General features: G+C 40.8%; 1 protein-coding gene across 1 annotated transcript; it reads left to right on the top strand.

The window, feature by feature from the left end:
* The first annotated feature begins 10,868 nt into the window (after nucleotides 1-10,868).
* On the top strand, nucleotides 10,869-18,696 carry RFXAP (regulatory factor X associated protein). The gene is given in 5 exon segments (XM_030460490.1): nucleotides 10,869-10,932; nucleotides 11,235-11,479; nucleotides 11,482-12,033; nucleotides 14,681-14,788; nucleotides 16,610-18,696. Coding segments are annotated over 5 exon segments (1,080 nt in total). The 3' UTR covers nucleotides 16,721-18,696.
* Nucleotides 18,697-19,105: the final 409 nt, after the last annotated feature.

Here is a 19,105-nt window from a genome sequence, read left to right as displayed (position 1 = left end):
TTAACACATTTTCTTTTTTAAGAATTTGATGACTCCATTTTTATGAATTGATGGCTCATACTTGGTCCCTCTCCTCCCTCTTTGGGAAGTACAGGTGTCTTTTCTACAAATAACCTCAAATATTCACAGATAGAGTGGCTGGAACAGTTTACCTCAAGCTAGAAGCTTTTAATATTTAATTTTGCAATGTATTTATTGTTTTTATATGAATATCAGTGCCCTTTGATGGGAAAACTCAAGTCAAGAATATTCTGAAGTACAGTTCATCTTAATTCTTTCTTCTGGGATGGCTTTGGAAGCTAGAAATGACAGGCTGCAGGGGACCAAGAACTATGTTCATATATGTTATGACTCCTGGTTCCTGCCAGCTATAGACTCCATAGGAAGTTTCTGTCAGGAAGCCTTTCTGCTGGCATACACATGGAAAGAGCAACATGAAACACTGCTTTGAGAAACCTGAAATATAAAAAGCTCAGAAAGTGGCCTTTGCTTTGAGACTGATTTGTCCCTCCGTGGAGAGGACTGCCAGAACTTGGGCTGCCCTGCTGGGAACACTAAAACATTTACAGAGAGTAGAGACAAAAAATTTTGCCTGTTTCTTCTCCTCTTCTCACATGATCTGCAAAAACTCTCTCTGCCTGACTGTGCTGCTGTGGTCTCAGCCTCCTGGACAGTCACTGCAGTGGCAACTTGTCTGTAAGAAAGCCATTCTCTTTGTAAGATCTCTCAGGCTTAGGGGAGACCTTATGATGATGTTCCAGTACTTAAAAGGTGGCTACAAAGAAGATGGAGACTCCCTATTTCCAAGGAGTCACCTGGACAAGACGAGGGGCAACGGGGACAATTTGCTCCTGGTGAGATTCCAATTGGATGCAAGAGGAAAATTTTCACTATGAGGACAGTCAGACATTGGAATTGTCTCCCAGGGGAAGTGGTGGATTCCCCCACTCTGGAAAGTTTTAAGTCTCAGCTCAACGGGGTGCTGAGACATCTCATATAAACAATAATATTAGAAGGGTTGGACAAGATGATCCTTGGGGCCCCTTCCAACCTGACATTCTATGATTCTGTACCTGTGACTTACAACATGATAACCAGGATACACTGCTTTGAGACATCATTCCTGTCTTTGTAATATTGCTGCAGCATTAAAAATCTTCCTGTCCCTTGGAACAGCTGTGGAGTTCCAAGATTTGCTAAAACTAAATTTCAACAGACAAGAGGTCTACCTGATCAGCTCCTCAGTTTCTGGGTATAAATTATATAGGACTGTAAGCTTCACAAACGTTTTCTTTTGTAGATGTCTAATACCCTCCTTTGTTGACATTGAACTGGAAAATAATTTCCATTTCCTCTTACGATGGGAAAAAAAAAAGTATGGTACATCTTACAATGAATTAACAAAAATATTTAATAAACTTCTAGTAACTTTATCATCCCCATTTAGCAGTGGGCTTAAGAAGAATTTATTTTCTAATAATCTTCAAGTTCTCATTTTATCTATGATGCTAACATTCTTTAGCTTTTTCTTCTACATTTCATGATTGCATATTAATTTCTAGCCATAGCTTCTTACCTGTTTTTCATTATATATAATTTTTTTTATTCACAAATCCTGCCCTGGCATCCTTACTGTGTCAATATTGTCTTTAAGCCAAAGTTATCTTCCATTTTCTGATTGCAATTGTCTTTTTTAACCATAAATTTTTCTTTTAGACCACGTATTTTAATTCATTTTTTTCCTACATAATTTGGTAATGATTTTTTTCTGTTGTAAATATCAACTCATACATTGTGCATGTTTCTGTGTAGTCCATATTTTTAGAACCACTATTTAGGATAATCTTTTTTCCACAATAAAGTGACTGCAATTAATCTCGGTTAGTGGTCCACCAATTTTCCACTCTGTTATTAATTTTATTTACTATAATCTGGCAATAAACAGCTCAGCATTGCTTGTGTAAGAGAATTACCATCTTAAATTTTTAGAAAGTTTAAATGTGTCTTAGCTCTGATGGTCTTAGCCCTCCCTCCTTGGTATTCTACACTCTTAAAGTAGCAGGACAGTGTGTTACAGAACACACTATTAAAGACTGAAAGTTTTGTTCACCTGCCTGACCAAGACAAGCTTGAAAGAAACACCTTTAATTTAGGTACAATCACTTTATTATGTGGGATTAAAGGAGCAAATAAGACTAACAAGGATAGATAGGGATTAAAGAGCAACGCTCATGGATTACATTAATACACCAAGTAGTGCTGACTTGTCAGCAAGCTGCCAAGAAATAAAGGATTTTATATACAAGCTCAGGTCAGATTCTGGAGGAAACAGACCAAACACAGCAGCAATTGGTCACATCATCACTGTGAACACCTGACACAGCCTTGTAATGAGATCCAGGTCAGGGGAACACTAAGGGGATTAAACACCAGAAAAAAAAATTAGCTTTCAAGGATATCACTACAGTCAGTAGTGGGGACTGACTTTTTGTTAATGTGATTTTGGTAGGGGTTTTTTTTCTAGTTTTTCTTTTACAAGCAAGATGGATCTACCAGACACCCCTTGAGTAAGTAAAGGCATTGTCATTTCCTGAGTTGTGGAAGAGATTGTCATCAAATAAATGCCTGGTAGGTCCAAATTCTGCTTTGAGTGGTATTTGCATATTTATGTGGAAATTGGCAGAAACTGACTTTGCCTTTACTGATATCAGGGTGGCTGCTCAGGCTTTAAATCAAAGCTGAATTTGGCAGTTTGAAAATCCTTGATACTAGATAGCAAACAAGCCTGTTTAGAGATAGGTTCATCTTATTACTACTGTTTTAAAAATAATTAAAGCAATAACGCCTACTTGAAACAGATGAGAGAGCAGACTCTAACATCTGAGTTCTCTGCATCTAAAAATCTTTTGTAATACAGGCAGTTTCAGAAGAGCACAATGATCTAAACTCCCAGCTTGTGTACTTAATTTGTCCAGCTTACAGACCAAGATAGTACTAATGAGTGTAGCTGCAGTAACATTTTCAAATTGGCAAAGTTATTTCAGCATTTTTCTGTGAGTAATTCTATGAATTCTGTCCAGTTCCTTCCTTCCTTCCTTCCTTCCTTCGTTCCTTCCTTCCTTCCTTCCTTCCTTCCTTCCTTCCTTCCTTCCTTCCTTCCTTCCTTCCTTCCTTCCTTCCTTCCTTCCTTCCTTCCTTCCATACTGAATTTGCATTTTTCATCACCACTAATGAAAAACAAAATCTGAATCAGTGTGCTCCTTACACTGCAGACTGCCAGTTAACTTTATGCTCAAAGCTGGTCTGAAGCTACCTGTCCTCCTCATTTCAGGATAAAGAAGAGTATAGGAACCTCCTGGTGGAGTGGCAGTGCCAAAAGAAGCAGAGAGGAAAGAATTAACAGTTTTCAGACTTTTACACATTTCTAAACATGAGTTATAGTTCTTTATTGAGAAAAAGCAGCCAAGCAAGAATTACCCAGTTCTTAGTCATCTTTCACACATTACCTGAATGAAACTGTCTTCATGAAAACCCTTGTGTGAAGAATAATTTATAAGACAATAATACCATGGGAACCACTTCCTTTATTTTCTAACATTGTATAACAGCTGCAATATGAGGAGAACATTCAGAAGTACTGAGAATTTTTTTATACAAACTGTTCTGTTGAGGAGAGGATAAGTCATAATTATCCCTATGTTAATGTCAGGGGAGCTATACAAAATTCCACAACCATATGAGCATCTTCAGATTGCTCTTTAAGTTCCCTACCCTGCTTTTATTAAGTACCCAGCTTTATATAGAACAGATAAAATGGTCAAGCTAACTGACAGTAGAAGGCAGAAAAGCCTAAATTGCTCATTATTTTCTTCCCTTCCAAACACAACTCAATGGATGATCAGGCACAGACTATGTGGCACAGACCACTGTTTTATGACTGCTTGCACAACAATACAAAAAAAGATGCTGAATGCTAATGACTCATTAGGACTACAAGATGCTGTGTATTTAGAATGTGAAATAAAGTTGCAAAGTCTTTAGGAAGAACTTTTCCTTACTTCTCTCAACATTTAATACAAAAAGACCCCTCAGCACTTTTCCCATGCTTTCTGAACGGTTATCCATGAATCCTATCCCTGCAAGTGATTCTCAAACTTGCAGATGCAAGAACTCATTTTCTCTTCGAGGACAGTACCTATACCCCTAGGGGACTGTGTTATACTATTTTTCTGCAAGTCACTCTGTATAATGTCACTCATAATGTTGTTTACCTACATTTTACCTCATTAAAAACATTACACAATGCTCCACCACTGCAGTCCAAACAGCTTGACTTCCCTGTGCTTAACAGATTTACTGAAAATCTGCAGCAGTCAGGGTGGCTCTGCTTGAAAGGGAACATTGTGTTCTGCTTCTTGAAAGAGGTGGACTCAGCTCTACAACTGGAAGTAACATGGTAACTGCTTTGCAAAGCTCCATGAGCATCTGCTTTGTCTTGGGAAAATTGTGGATCTGAAGCTGATCACTTCCAATGTACAAAGCAACATTTATCTTCATTTATTTTCTTGTACCAGAATATGTGTTATTCAGCATAGCCATTAAGTGATAATCTGGAGTGACCATATGAACTTCTAGTTTTCTGTATGCAAATACATCATTGTGTGCTTCTAAAATAATAACCAGGATCTGGTCAGCATCTGAATTTCTACTGAACAGTACAAGCCATTGACTCCAACTGGGACAGGTTCAGCCCATGAATCACATTTACCCTTCTGGCTGGAATTGATAAGAATTATGCAGAAAGAGATGTGAGTAAGTGAACTGGGTTGGCAGGCTTGACAAGGACTTCTGGGTTCACAGAAATCTTCTGAAAAAATGAATGGACTTCTTTTGCCTAAAAGTTGCTTTTGATGCTGAAGTACAACAAAGTCTGTGATATGCCTCCATATGGTATGCAATGCCAATGTTGTAAAATGACTGAAAATCAGTAAGATGCTTGAAGTGAGGTTAATAAACTCAATGGAATAAAGTTATTATGGAATAAACTCAATGTTTGAGAAAACAAGTGAAGTAGCAGTCCCAGGGCATCCAGCAGCTAACCAAGGAACTGGCCCTAGATCTCTGAAAGATAAACCTAATCAGAATTAAGAGTTATAAGCAAATGATGAAGCAGTGCTCTGATGGCCCATTAATAACACCCTTTTGAACTCTTTCCAGCCTTTACAGCTGGTCTCATGTCCCTGTATTTGGAACCAGTTTGATCCAGTTGGAAGAATGGGCCCTGACTCCTCAAGAATTAAACATCCTTAATTGTATAAAGAGCTTTAATAAAATGGCTTTGAAAACAGGGGGGTCCCCAAGGACTTTCACCAGGCTGTTAATCTTAGATGTTTGCATGCATGACTTCAGGTCCACATTAGACATGTTCTTGGTTGGCAAATGAAAGGCAGAGAATAGCTGCATGCACACAGTGCAAAGACAGTGTACTTGCCCCAAATATGTTATCCCTGTTCCTAAATATTAGTATATTTGTTGCATCAGTCTGAGAAACCAGTGAAGAAATAGCCTCCTAGGCACAGATTTTCTGAGGAAAATCTTTTTCAGTCCTGCAGAGTGATAATTCCTTACCTTCTCTCCTGCAAATATCAGTCCCTTTCAATCTCAGATAGTCTGAATCTGATCATACTGAAGTCCCTATGTATGAAGTCCCTTTGTACCTGTATTTGCCAAGCATTTTAAAGAGAACAGGAATAAGTTATTGAGTAGAATACAACAAAAGAGTTAAAAAGCCATGAATTTCACTGCTTTTTCCCTGACTTTCTGTAAAGGAGAAGGGCAGACTAGCAAAGCATGCAAATGAGGAGCCTACAGATCTTATCCACTGATGCTTCTTAACATGCAATTCCATAAACAAGGCCATTTTGACTTTCCTGTCTCAGGAATATTCTGCATCTCTGTCCCTCCTTTTCTCCAGTGGGTTCTACCTCCACTGCTGCAGCAAGACACAAAACAAACCAAAAAACTTCTGGGACTGTGCACAATAATTGGCATGTGGTTTCACAGCTTCAACAAAGTGATGGAAAAGTCTGCAAAAATAACTCTAGTTCAAGCAAGAAAGGGGGACTCTCCCATGTAAAGGGGGGATGAAAGGGACTCTCCAGTGTGAAATACATCTTTCAGAAAAACAAGCCACCTTTGATAATACTAACATGTGAGAAATGTGTGGCACTAAGCCAAAACCAGAAAATACAAATTTTACTGTTCAGATAACTACGCCAGAACTTTATTCAACTTTTGCTTGAAACGACATGTAAAAAAACTATATGAGAACTATATGGGAAATACTTCACTGCTAGACTGAAATCAGACTACTTGGAACACAATGTGTGTGAGTAAATGTACAGTGCAAGTGACCCCAAGGCACAAGTCCCTTAGATCATGAAACAATGTCAGCAGTGAGGTCAAAATATTGTGAGCAACATCTCCAATTGTTATAGAAAAGGAAGGAAAAGATGCTGACATTCAGATACAGGTATGCAGTGCTGGTATTTGGCAGCCACAGATGTTAGCAACAGATGGAGCAGCTCATCTAACACACTTCCCTTCCCTGCCAACAGAGAATTGCTTCCCTTACCTAGAGCTTTGCTTCCATCTAGTTTTAACTTTCTTAACAAGCAAGACTCCCCTTATTTCTCCTGGAGGAGAACATTCCATTGTCTAAACTGAGATAAATTTTCCTTTTTCTATTTTTTTTCTAAATTTATCACACTACTTTTGTTTACTGCTTCATTAATCAGAGTGACTACGCCTACTTCTTCTATAGTAAGCAATTTTCTTCCCTGTAATTCAGTTTCACAGTTTTGATGAGAGAGATATTCTGGCATTTTGTTTTAAAGTAGGCCTGAATTGAGTGATTTAGATTGAGAAGCAATCACTCTGTAAAACAGAAATAACTAGAATTAGCAGATACTATACCACAACCCACTGTTGGTATGGAACAAAAAACAGGAGACAGTCAAGGATGCTGACCCTGCATGGGGACAGAACATCCAGAATGACACTAATCCTGCTCAGGTATGGGTAACAACCACCCATACACTCACTGTAATTGAAATACTCTAATAAAAATGGGCTAATAAGATGGGCTACAGGTAAGGTTTAGTTCAGCAACTGAAAAGAAACACTGTTTTTGAGATTTGGAAGTGTTCTAGGAATTAAAGCTGTTGGGATCATAGGGGCTAATAAATGTCCACAGTGACATCCAAGGCATATTTTAATTCCTGTCCTGCACACTTTTATTCAGCTTTATTTTTTATTGGTTTTATTGTAGATGGTATTTTTATTTATAAATTGGTCAGCAGATCTATTTATCTGTTGTCATGGGACAGAGGTAACCACACAAAATGAGAAGGGTCTGGGAAAGAAACCCATTTCTGATAGCCATTTCATGTCATACAGATACTAAAAGCAGAATACATATCCATAATACAAACCAAACCTCTATTTAGAATTTTTATTTTCATGATTTGCAAAAATAAGGTTATCTGTAATTCATAAAGTTTAGTTAAGCATCTTCCTAGTGTTGTTGGGAAACAGAAATAATTGTATAGTGTAAAACAAGATGTTTATAAATCGTATAGCTTTGTAAAATTGGCCTCAAACTTTTGCACATCTACTGAACACCAAGTTTTAACAATCTGACTGCAGTAGCTGAAAGTAATTTGCTTTGCTATTCAGAATAAAGACTTCAGCACTCATTGTCACCTGGGAATTGGTATCAGTTCACACACTGATCACTCTGCACTTTGCCTTCAAGGGGAGATTTGTTTTGAGGCTGCTGAGCTTTTGAACCTCCCCACGACTGTAACACTCTGACATTTGATTTGAACCCCAAGAGCAGAGAAGAGGAATAAGTGGGGAGATTATTAAGCAGTAAGATGTCCAATAAAGTACAAAATCTCTCTTGACTATATACTCGCAATTTGATTCCGTCATCAAGTGATATGTTTAGGAAGAGATGTGCTTTAAAAGTTATTAGTTCTCACCTTCCTCCTGCAGTCTTCAATCCCCTGTTATATTTCAAGTAACTTTCATAGCTGCTTGGAAAACCCAAATGCTCTCTTTGACTCCATCTTTTCATTTTATAACAGAACAAGAAGGTTACAAAGTAATTTGCATTTAGATTGTGTTTTCTTTGCAATTGGTATCACAATACTGGATGTATGAATTTTGTAGTCCCATTTCTTACATAAGTTCTTAGTATGGCCTGTGATTTTAAAACACATGATAAAGGCAAATGTGCTTCTGATTTAAAATATAGTTAGATACAGAGATAGGTAGCTAGGGAGAGAGAGAGAGGAAAAGAGGAAGAAAGGGAGGAAGAAAGGGAGGAAGGGAGGAAGGGAGGAAGGGAGGGAGGGAGGGAGGGAGGGAGGGAGGGAGGGAGGGAGGGAGGGAGGGAGGAAGGAAGGAAGGAAGGAAGGAAGGAAGGAAGGAAGGAAGGAAGGAAGGAAGGAAGGAAGGAAGGAAGGAAGGAAGGAAGGAAGGAAGGAAGGAAGGAAGGAAGGAAGGAAGGAAGGAAGGAAGGAAGGAAGGAAGGAAGGAAGGAAGGAAGGAAGGAAGGAAGGAAGGAAGGAAGGAAGGAAGGAAGGAAGGAAGGAAGGAAGGAGGAAGGAAGGAAGGAAGGAAGGAAGGAAGGAAGGAAGGAAGGGAAGAAACAGGACAGAATTCATACTATTACTCACAGAAAAATGCTGAAATAACTTTAACAATTTGAAAATATTACTGCAGCTACACTCATTAGTACTATCGTGGTCTGTAAGCTAGACAAACCAGCCTCTCCAATGATCATTACCTTCCGATATGTGCTTTTTTTAATGCATGTTGTCTCCCAAGATGACAAAGAACTGGATACTAAGAACTGGCATAGAAATCTGAAACATTAAAATGAACAATTTCACAAAAACAAATTAAATAGATAGTGTGAAATTACAGGATCTATATAAACAACAAGCTGTCAACCTAAGGACAAATGAACTTACCAAATTTCAATAATCACATTTGGCATTCCTCTTAACTGCACCTGGGAAGACAAAACATGATACAGCTGCTTCTGGGTGGATGGCAATGATGTGCAGACTAGTGACAATTTTCTGAATATGACCTTCCTTCCCCAAGGGCTGGATAGCCAGCAGTGCAGCCCAAGGAAGCTAATATTTTGCTTGATTTCTTTTCCATCACAATGTTTCTCTTTTCTGAGCAAACCAAGCAGAAAATAAGAGCATCAATAGCACTTTTTAAAGAAGGGCTTAATTTGTTAGCTGTCCCTAATTTAATTATGTTTCTGTGCCCTCAAGCAAGCAGATGATAAGGTTCTGGAGTAAACAGAACTGGATAATACTTCACGCTGCAGTACAGTAAAAGGGACATTAAATATCAAATCAATTTGCTAATTAATTAACCCTCTCTACATCTTTGTAAGGTATTGTTAGTTTTCTGAGGTTTGTTGTTCTTTTTTCCTCAGATGAGGAAAACAAGAACTAAGGAGCTCAAGTATGCTTCCAGGCACAGTCTCCAATCAGATCCCTGTGTGTTACCAGGTTGCCTGATATAGAATCCACCCAATTCAAAAGGGAGGGAGTTTTTAGCCATGCATTTGCTTGGAAAGCTTCACTCTGGAAATAACCTTCTCATTAAGCTTTGAAGTGCTTCAGTCTATTGGTCTGTCTCAGTGGGACTTCAGAGAAGTGTTGGGGAAGGGCACAAGCAATTCTTCTACCTGAGATTTAAAGGTTATCAACTTCCAAACTCTTATTTGGATTTTCATTAATTACAGAGTGGCTACATGCAGGGAACATTGCTGGGGGAAAAGCCTTTTTTTAATTAATTAATTTTGGTTTTATTTTTATTAATATCAGGGGCACTTAGAACTTCAAGTAGTTTTCAATTTTCAAAGATGCATTTAAGGCAAAATAAGTAAACTAGAATTACATCAATGGAACTAAGTGAACAAAAAATTAGAGACAAACTCTGCCTCGAGGAGCTCCCATCTTAAGAGGTAAGAGGCAAGAGGACAACAAGGCTACCTGTAATTTTTTTCCACGTTTCACTACTGGCACAAATGCAAGGCTGAGTCCGAAGAGGGGCCTTGTAAGTCCTCCCAGCATGGAGATGAAAAAGCACTGAGGCAGCGTGTGGGGAAAGCAATTCTCCACAGATAAAAAAAGAAAGTGTCTTTAATTCCATTTTAAACACTACAACTGGGAGTGATCTTGCTTCTGTTAAGGATGACTGGTGTGTAAAAGGTGCTGAGGATAGAGCAACTCAGTTTGCTGTAACTTGTCTGGGGCTGTACCACATCTTTAGTTATTCTGCCAGGAGAAAAACTGTATTATGGCAGAGTCAGGGGTGAAACCGAAGGGCTACAACCATAAACAGCACATTTATTTGATGGCAGGAAAAGGGAACCCTGGTAGTTGCCAGAGAGCAAAAGGAGGCAGCACTGTTTCTTTAATATGGGATGAAATGAGGCGTGCAAAGGAAAAGTCAAGAATTTAGGGAGAGTAATGAGTTCAGAAAAACGAAGTGGGGCAAGTGATTGGTGATCAAGGAGGCTGGTGGGACGTTTCTGCAGGAGTGAGGAAGATCCAATGCCTGTGAATTGGGAGAAATTCTAATGAAAACTGAAAGGAGGCACGATACCTGTGTTTATTCTTGGAATAAAATGTTGAAGACTGTTGGGGGGAAAAAAGGACTGGACTGAGGACTGAAGAAATGGCTGAGATTATAGACGCGGCGTTCGTTTGCATTGCAAAATAAGAACATTTACTTTGGATTAATCTATTTGTAATGGCATAAACTGGGTGAAGATGGGTCTTAGCTGCTCAGATGAACGTTGTAATACTGAAAAAGCATCCAAAGAACGACGTGTAAGTGAGCAAAGGAGAGAACTGAGGCACGTTAAGGGAGAAAAGGCTCAATGAGCATCAAGCTGAAAGGTACAACAACAACAGGATGGAGGCCATAAGAAGTCTAAGAGGGAGAAGATACCAAACTGCACCCATACCCCAGGTGACAGGGGATGGAGACGGAGGGCACAGCACAGCCCCGGGACAGCACCTGCAGGGCCCTTTGGGTCCCCCCCTCCCACTCTACTGGGAACGGCTGCACAGGCTGACGGGACCCAACGGCCGCGGTGACTGTAACATGGCCCCCAGCGGCTACTTCGCGCTAAGAAGAACACGAGGGCTTCGCGTTTGTGGTGCTTCCGCGGCCCCAAGGCAGGAGGAACCGAGACCCGGACCCAGACCCGGACCCGGATTCGAACCCTGGTCCTCGGGCTCTGTGTCGTCACTCCGAGGCGCGCGCACCCGCCCCGCCTTCCCCGGGACACGCCAGGGCCGCCGAGGCGCGTGCGCGCTGGGACCGGGTGCGCGCAATCCTCGCAGCGGTCACGGTGACCGGCGCCCTCCTTGCCCGCCAGCCCCGCCGCCGATTCCCCCTTCCTCCGCTTCCTCCTCCTTCGCCTCCTCCTCCTCGCCGCCGCAGCTGGCGCTGCTCGTGATGCAGCCGGGCGGCGGGGAGGAGGCGGCGGCCGGGGGAGGGATGCTGCCGGTGCTGCCGCTCCCAGTCGCCGACCCGCCGCTGGCGCCCCCCGGTAGCGGCGGCCTCATGTTATTCTGCGAGCTGGGGGGTCCCGGAGACGGTGAGACAGAGGCGGGGGAAGAGGCCGAGGCGGCGGGCGGTGAGAGCACAGCCAGTCCGGAGGAGCTGGAGGAGGAGGAGGCGGCGGCGGCGGCGACTGCGGTGACCGTGGCGGCTTCGAGCGGCGAAGGGGCGGTGGTCGGAGTCTGCAAGAGCTGCAACTACCAGGGCTGCAGCGAGACCACCACGCAGGTGGTGAAGCAGCGCAAGCCCTGGATGTGCAAACGGCACCGCAACAAGATCTACAAGGACAAGTACAAGCGCAAGAAGAGCGACCAGGCCCTGGGGGGCGGCGCAGCGGCCGCGGCGGGGGGCGGCCCGAGGGCCGAGGTGGGTGAGGCGGCGGCGGTGTGGGGGCAGCGGGGCCTCCGCGGGTGGAGAAGGGGAGGGCGGAGGAAGGGAGGAGAGGGGAAGCTTCCCGGGGGTGATGGGTTTCTGTCGGTCGGAGCGGGGCCTTTCTGCCCAGGAGAAGGGGGGAAAGGTCTCTGGTACAGGCAGTGAAGGGCAGACCTAGAACTGGCTTTTTGTTTTGTTTTTTTTTATTGCGAGAGCCAGTCCCTTTTCTGATAGAAGTTGTAGCAATTTACAAATGAGCCAGAAAATCCCAGGAAAAAAAAAAATTGCTAAAAGCCGCTTCGCAGAGCAGCGTATGTTTATTTCACGAGATGGAAGTATAGATCTGAAAGAGATTTCTGTCCTCTTGCCTAGCTGGCACTGAAATTTGGGGTTTTAAAGTAACAAAAGACAGCTGGGTATCAGATTATGTTGCACATAAAAATCAGTTGCGACAGTTCTTCAAAATGCGTGTCAGTTTTTTAATATAAAGTGGCAGTCAGATATTTAGACCACTAATAGTCCATACTTGCTCTCATAAGCTTGTGTATGATTTTCAGATGGGGTAATATTGCCAGTGGGAGAACAGATGGTAATGTTGAACTGTTCAGATATTTTTTTTCTACAGTTTGTGCCTCTGCCATGATAACACAGCTCCTGGTGGTTACCTGTACCGAGTTAGCTTTTAAGATCCTGAATTTGGATGAGGCAGAAAGAGGGAAGTGGTTTTACTTCTGAGGGTGGTAGCTAGTTTGTGCTTGAAAGGACAAGCATAAAGTAGTGGTTGCCAGGAGGAAAAAAAATGTTACCTGGCACTCCTGCTAAGAGCAACTCTTTTTGTCTGCACAGCTCCCTCTGCAGTTGTGTGACTGGGAACTGATCTAACTGCAAACTAACCATAAAACCCTTTCCTTTTTCGGCTTTTCTTATAAAAATGAAATAGTAACCAAGGAATCGTTTTTGTCTGTAAAATTTGCCATAGAATTGGCTGGGTTGGAAGGGACCTCAGAGATCATCAAGTCCAACCCTTGAACCACCGCTGCAGTTACCAGACCATGGCACTGAGTGCCACATCCAGTCTCTTTTTAAATATCTCCAGGGGCAGAGAATCCACTACTTCCCTGGGCAGCCCATTCCAATGTCTGATCACCCTCTTCATAAAGAAATTCTTTCTAATATCCAACCTAAACTTCCCCTGGCACAACTTAAGACCATGCCCTCTTGTCTTGCTGAGAGTTGCCTGGGAAAAGAGACCAACCCCCACCTGGCTACAACCTCCTTTCAGGTAGTTGTAGAGAGTGATGAGGTCTCCCCTGAGCCGCCTCTTCTTTAGGCTGAACAGCCCCAGCTCCCTCAGCCTCTCCTCATAGGGTCTGTGCTCGAGTCCCTTCACCAGCCTGGTTGCCCTCCTTTGAACCTACTGCAGGACCTCAATATCCTTCCTGAACTGAGGGGCCCAGAACTGGACACAGTACTCGAGGTGTGGCCTCACCAGGGCTGAGTATAGGGGCGAAATGAAAGCAAGTCCATAAGAAAAAGGACAGAAATTTGTACCTGATGTTGCTAGGGAATATTTTCTCAGCTTCCTTCCTTTTCAGCTTAAAGCACTTGGTTGAGACAGGTGCGGCTTTACTGATGTACTTTGTAACTAAGTAATGTCTGTTCCCTGTACTTTACTTTTTCAGATTTTTGTTGGACCATTGTAAACTCAGCATCAGTTTCATTCTGATTAGTTTATTCAGGTCTGCTGCATGGTTTGAATGATTTTCTTGGTTTTGAAACTTGCTGCTGTTACCTTAATTTGCCAGTTGGTTTTTACATTAGAAGACCTAGTGAACCACTGATTCCTGGCCTTTCAAGATACTGGCATCTTGTGGGGTCAGTTGGATTTCTAACAGAAGTTACATTTTTCACTACCGTGGACAGGACTGAAGTGAAAGATACTGGAGTGCTTTGTTGTTCTTCTTACATTGGTCCCTTTTGATTAAATGGAAGTGTCAGAAGGTTTTGAATTTAATAGACATGGTATTCAACATTGGTTGAAATTTTCCAAACTCAAATATTTTTTTCTACAGCAAATTGTAGAGCCATGTTGTTTAAAAGACCAGTCAAATTCATATGAATGGCAAATGCACAAGGAACAGAATAAACTTGCAAAGAAAAATGTGTGTATTTTACTGTCTCTTGCCTATAGCTTTAACAAGTTTATAATGTTATTCTGAAGTATGTTATGTTATGTTTTGCTATTAAAAATGTTACTGTCAGTCCTACCCAATGGTAAATGTTAAATATCATTCACCTTCACAAACTGGAGATTGGGTGGTTCAGAATTGCTTGATTTTGAAGATATGTAGTCAAATTCAAGCCACTAATTAGCCATAGTAACCTAGTTAGTTTTGCAGTTTGGAAGACTAACTTAGCTGTATTGCTTCCCTGCGACTGGTGAAATAGTGACAATAATACAGAAAGAAGAGGCCAATTCTTAAATAGGTATGTCTCCATTCTTATGCTGTTATTTTCCTCTGCAGATTAATGAGGCAAACATTCTTTACTCTGGAGGCTTGCTGTGGTGAAAAGTAAATGTATCATTATATTGGGTTTTATAGTATCATGTTATTTTTTTTAATTTTCTTTTCATATGCAGGATAGTGTTGAAGGTTCAGTTTCTGTTACAAAACAGAGGACAGGAGCTGTTGGAGATCGCCCAGCAAGGCCTACTCTTCTAGAACAAGTATTGAATAAAAAGAGGCTGGTGAGTTGGGTTTTTTTTAAGGTTTTGAACTCCAATATATCAAGGTAGTGTAACAGTATTTAGCTGTCAGCTGTCACCCTTGTGAAAGGTGAAAATCAGTTTAATGATTGTGTGATACCTGTACATGTTTCCAAATTTAGAATAGGCTGCAGAGCAGAAGTGTTTTTCAGCTTATGTGTGAAGGATAATAAGATGACTAAAGCAATGATCACTGCCCTACTAAAATACTAAGTACATGGGGTTTTTAAATTTTTCACTTAGAAGTTCCAGGTCCTTTGTGTGTATTCATAAATTTGTTGTGTGTGGCTAATCTCTGTGAGGAGAGGCTTTTTGTAGTGGCCCACATCTGCCTGGATGTGCAGCTTGCACTGACATAAAGATGTAGAGAACTGAGGTGAGGAGCTGAAAAGCTGCAAGTTGTGGATGGAGATTCTGAAGCACCTCAGTGTCATGGAACAGCAGATTAAGGACTCCTCACTGCAGAACCTACCCTGTGCAGTGAAGTGAATTGGTAAAGCTCATGTACAGTAAGGGGAAGGTGGCTGTGCATCTGTTCAGTGAGCCTCTTATAATAGTAAGTGTTGTAAGTGGCCAGTTCACTTAGCTTACTTTCTCAGAGCTGCTTGAGGTGTGAGTTTTATGCAGAATGGCTTTTTTTCCATATAATCTCTGCAGAATTGCCCGTAGTAGCATGAAGTTCTAGACCCTCTCCTGAAAGTTGCTGGGCCTTTTGAATGTAAATCTGGATTATGGAGTTGCAGTACCATGCATAATGGTAAAGCAGTGTAAGGAATTAATTCAGCTAAAAAATAACTTTTTTTTTCTGTTACTTTCTGGATTAATTTGCAACCTGATTTGCTGTTAGAGTTTATAAACACTTGAGCTGCCACCATGCAGGAATGAGAGTGAACAACCAGAGCTGAGCCTCAGACAGCAGTTTTTCAGGCCAGGAGTCAGATGCCAGTGGTTTTTCAGTACTTCTGTCGTTTGGCTGAAAACAGAGGGTTTTGTTTAACTTGTTCCTTGTGGCTGGACTACTGTTTTGGCATGTTGGGAAATTATTGAACACTCAGTGAAACACAGTCAGAAAATGTCTGAGGTTGGAAGGGACCTGTAAGAATCATTGAGGCCAATTCCCTGTTCCTCACAGGGCTACCTAAAAGTAAACTGTATGACTAAAAACATTGAGCTCTTACAAGCACATCTGCTTTGCTGTAGAATTACAATGTTTTATTTATTAGAGGGATTTCGAGCTGTTTGGAATGGAAAATGCAAAAATTGGCTCAAAATTGAAGAACAATTTTGAAGTGTTTTCAGTGTATCAGTAGATTACTCCATTTGCTTTTTGTGATACTGTATATTCTTTATGTTCTGAATCTGCTTTCAGAATGTGTATTAATGCTTTTTCTTGCCTGCTGATGTACTGAAAACGATTTCTAGACTGTTTTTGTGAGCATATTTAGTAATTCTTTAACATTTAATTCAGCTCAAATTCATTTATAGGGGCTTACTGATTTTTACTGAGATGTAGATAATTTTCTTCATAGTAGCTTGTATGGGACTATGCTTTGTGTTTGTGATGAAAAAAAGTGTTGATACCACAGCAATTTTTTCAGGTATTGCTGAACAGTGCTTTGTCCCACTGTGGGGGGAGTGAGAGGCTTTGTGATGTTTAATAGTTTATTGGGCTTAAACCACAGCAATGGGTAATGTGCAAATTGATTTAATTTGATTTAATGGAAAAATACTATACCATAATCACTGTGGTAGCTATTTAACATATATATGTGTCCTTTAAAGTCCACTTTCTCTTTCTTGCAGTCCCTACTGAGAAGTCCAGAAGTAGTTCAGTTTCTACAGAAACAGCAGCGACTGTTAAGTCAGCAGGCTTTGGAACAAAGGCAGCAACAGTTTCAAGGAGCACCTGGATAATCAGAACAGATTGGTAACCTGCTGATGAACCTGGTGCTGAAGGAGGAATAGGACGTGTGTTTTATATAAATACGAAGAATCTCAATGTTTAAAAGAAAAGGAAAGTTGCTGCTTTTACATATTTCTTGTTTGCACTTTTGAGATTTTGAGCTGCTTGGGTGTCTGCAAACATGTAAGCAAATCTGGAGGACTATTTTTTGAGTCTTTTTAAAATTTCATTTTACTGTTTACTTTTTTACTAAGTAAGTTTCTAATAATGATTAGCTATCCACCCCTTTCCTACCAAAGTCTTCCACCAAATTAACATTTTTTCTATATAAGCATTTACTGTTAAGCAAGTCACTCTTTGATGACAATCATTGAAGAAAGTCAGTTACTTTCTATGGAAGTTGTAAAATAAAAATCTTGAATTTGAGCCCGTACAGTGGTGTGACCCAACAGCAATTGCTCAGGGATATGAGAAACTGATGCCCCATAGAATCTTGAACTAAAGGCAAAGACAGCATGCCATGAACTAGTAGATCCAGTGGCTTGGAAAAGTGCAAATTGTGTGATCCTCCTGTCATCTATTCATTAGCTGCCAGTTGAGTAGGTTTGAAATGCTTCATTGTCTGTCCAAAGCTTGTAAAAGATTGTGTTTAAAGTTCCAAAAGAGGCAAATAGCAAATGCTGTAGAGAAGAACTAGGTGGAACGTGGGCAACTGAGAGTTCAGCCTTGTTCTGTGGAGTTGTAAGGACCAAGCTCTTACAAATGATACAGAAGTACAGATGAGAGTATCACTTATTTTCAAGTGACTAAATTACATCTTAAAGCTTTTCACTCAAAATAGCAATTGCATCCAAAAACTAATGTGTAATTGTGCGTTTTTTCCTTTATGTAGTATTTAAAAAAAAAAAAAAGTTCAAATTCTTCTATTAAGACAACTGATAGCTAATCAGCTGTAGTGCTGGATTTCTCAGGTTTTCAGCCAATCCAGATGAACTTGGAATTGACTGGGAAAAGAATCCAAACCCTGTATTATGTTAGTGTTGAATCCCACTGTTTGCTTTTAAAACAAAAGTTTGTATTAAACCTCCTTTCAGAACAGAGGTTACCTGAATGGTGTAGATGCTTATTGAAGTATTACTATGATATTGCAGCAGTTTGATCCCCTGAATAATCTCTTCAGGAGTATTTGTTAAGTCTTATGAATTTTTGCAAGCTGTGCTTCGTTTGTGTATTGAACTTGTTCAGTAGGGATTTGTTGTATTTAGTGTTGTGCAAGTTGTTCTTTAAAAGGGAATTGAAAAACTTTAGATCAACAGTTCTGGACCAATAAGTGTTGAAGTAAAATCTTTGCTTTTCTTTAAGAAACAAAACAAAAGCCTGTTCTTTTTTATTCTGTTAAATTGGGGGCGTGTTGTGTTTTTGTTTCTCCTCTCCTGAATTGGCTAGCTCTTAACTAGGTGGCATTCAAACTTTGTTCCAAGGCTCTTATTTATTTTAGGTTGAGGTAAAATCAGATTACTCTTTTCAGGGTCTCAGAATATATGTCAAAACATCACGGGCTGAAATTGTACAATTAAAGCATTTGCATTTATTTTAGATGGTCAGCTGATTAAAAACATTTGGATGAACAGATCTGATTAACTTTTTTTAAAAAAACCAAACTAACCCACACAGTTGAAAAGGGTCACAGGGAGTGTTTAAGACAGTGCTGCAAGAGTTGGTTACCTCAAAACAAATGGAACTTGCTGGAGATGTGCAGAGATGTCCAGCAGCTCAGCCATCCTGTGTTCCAGTGGTCTGACAGGTTGGTGCTAAGAGGGAGGGCTCCTCTGTTTGGGCAGTGTCAGATGAGATTCCCATGCTGTGTGTGAACCCAGCAGGGTCTGGGTGGCTTCAAGATTGTTAACCTGTTCTACTGTCTTGCTTCTGTTACTGCAGAACAGAATCTGAATTTCAGGAAGATTAAAACCTGACTTCTCTAGCAGTACATGCTTGCTGTATCTCTCTTTTTTTCCTTTAGTTTTGAAACCTGCACAGCTGCAGGTCTTGTCCTCCCACTAATGTCAGCCCACAGCAAGGGCTCCCATCATCAGGAAGCATCACTGGTCATGTGATGCCTTTTGGATGAGGGCCACCTCCTTCAAAAAGAAACTGACCAACCTTCCTGAATCTACAATTAGATTTTATGCCACGTTGATTTTCAATGCATTTTACAGTGTGTAGCATCTCATTCTGCTGGAAGTTTTGCCTTATTCTGTTGCTTAGTGAGATCCCTGATTTTTCTTGCCTAAGACTGACTTGAGTGACTGAATATTCTGGTTCTCAGAATCATTTGTGATCAGACTGGGACCTACAGCTTTTCAAGGCCCATCTCTTTCAAAGATAAAAAAGACACA

This window comes from Calypte anna, chromosome 1 (genome assembly GCF_003957555.1).
Source record: "Calypte anna isolate BGI_N300 chromosome 1, bCalAnn1_v1.p, whole genome shotgun sequence".
In the NCBI taxonomy this organism is placed as follows: domain Eukaryota; kingdom Metazoa; phylum Chordata; class Aves; order Apodiformes; family Trochilidae; genus Calypte; species Calypte anna.
The sequence above is the reverse complement of the archived record's forward strand: the minus strand, read 5'-3'. Positions and strand labels throughout refer to the sequence as shown.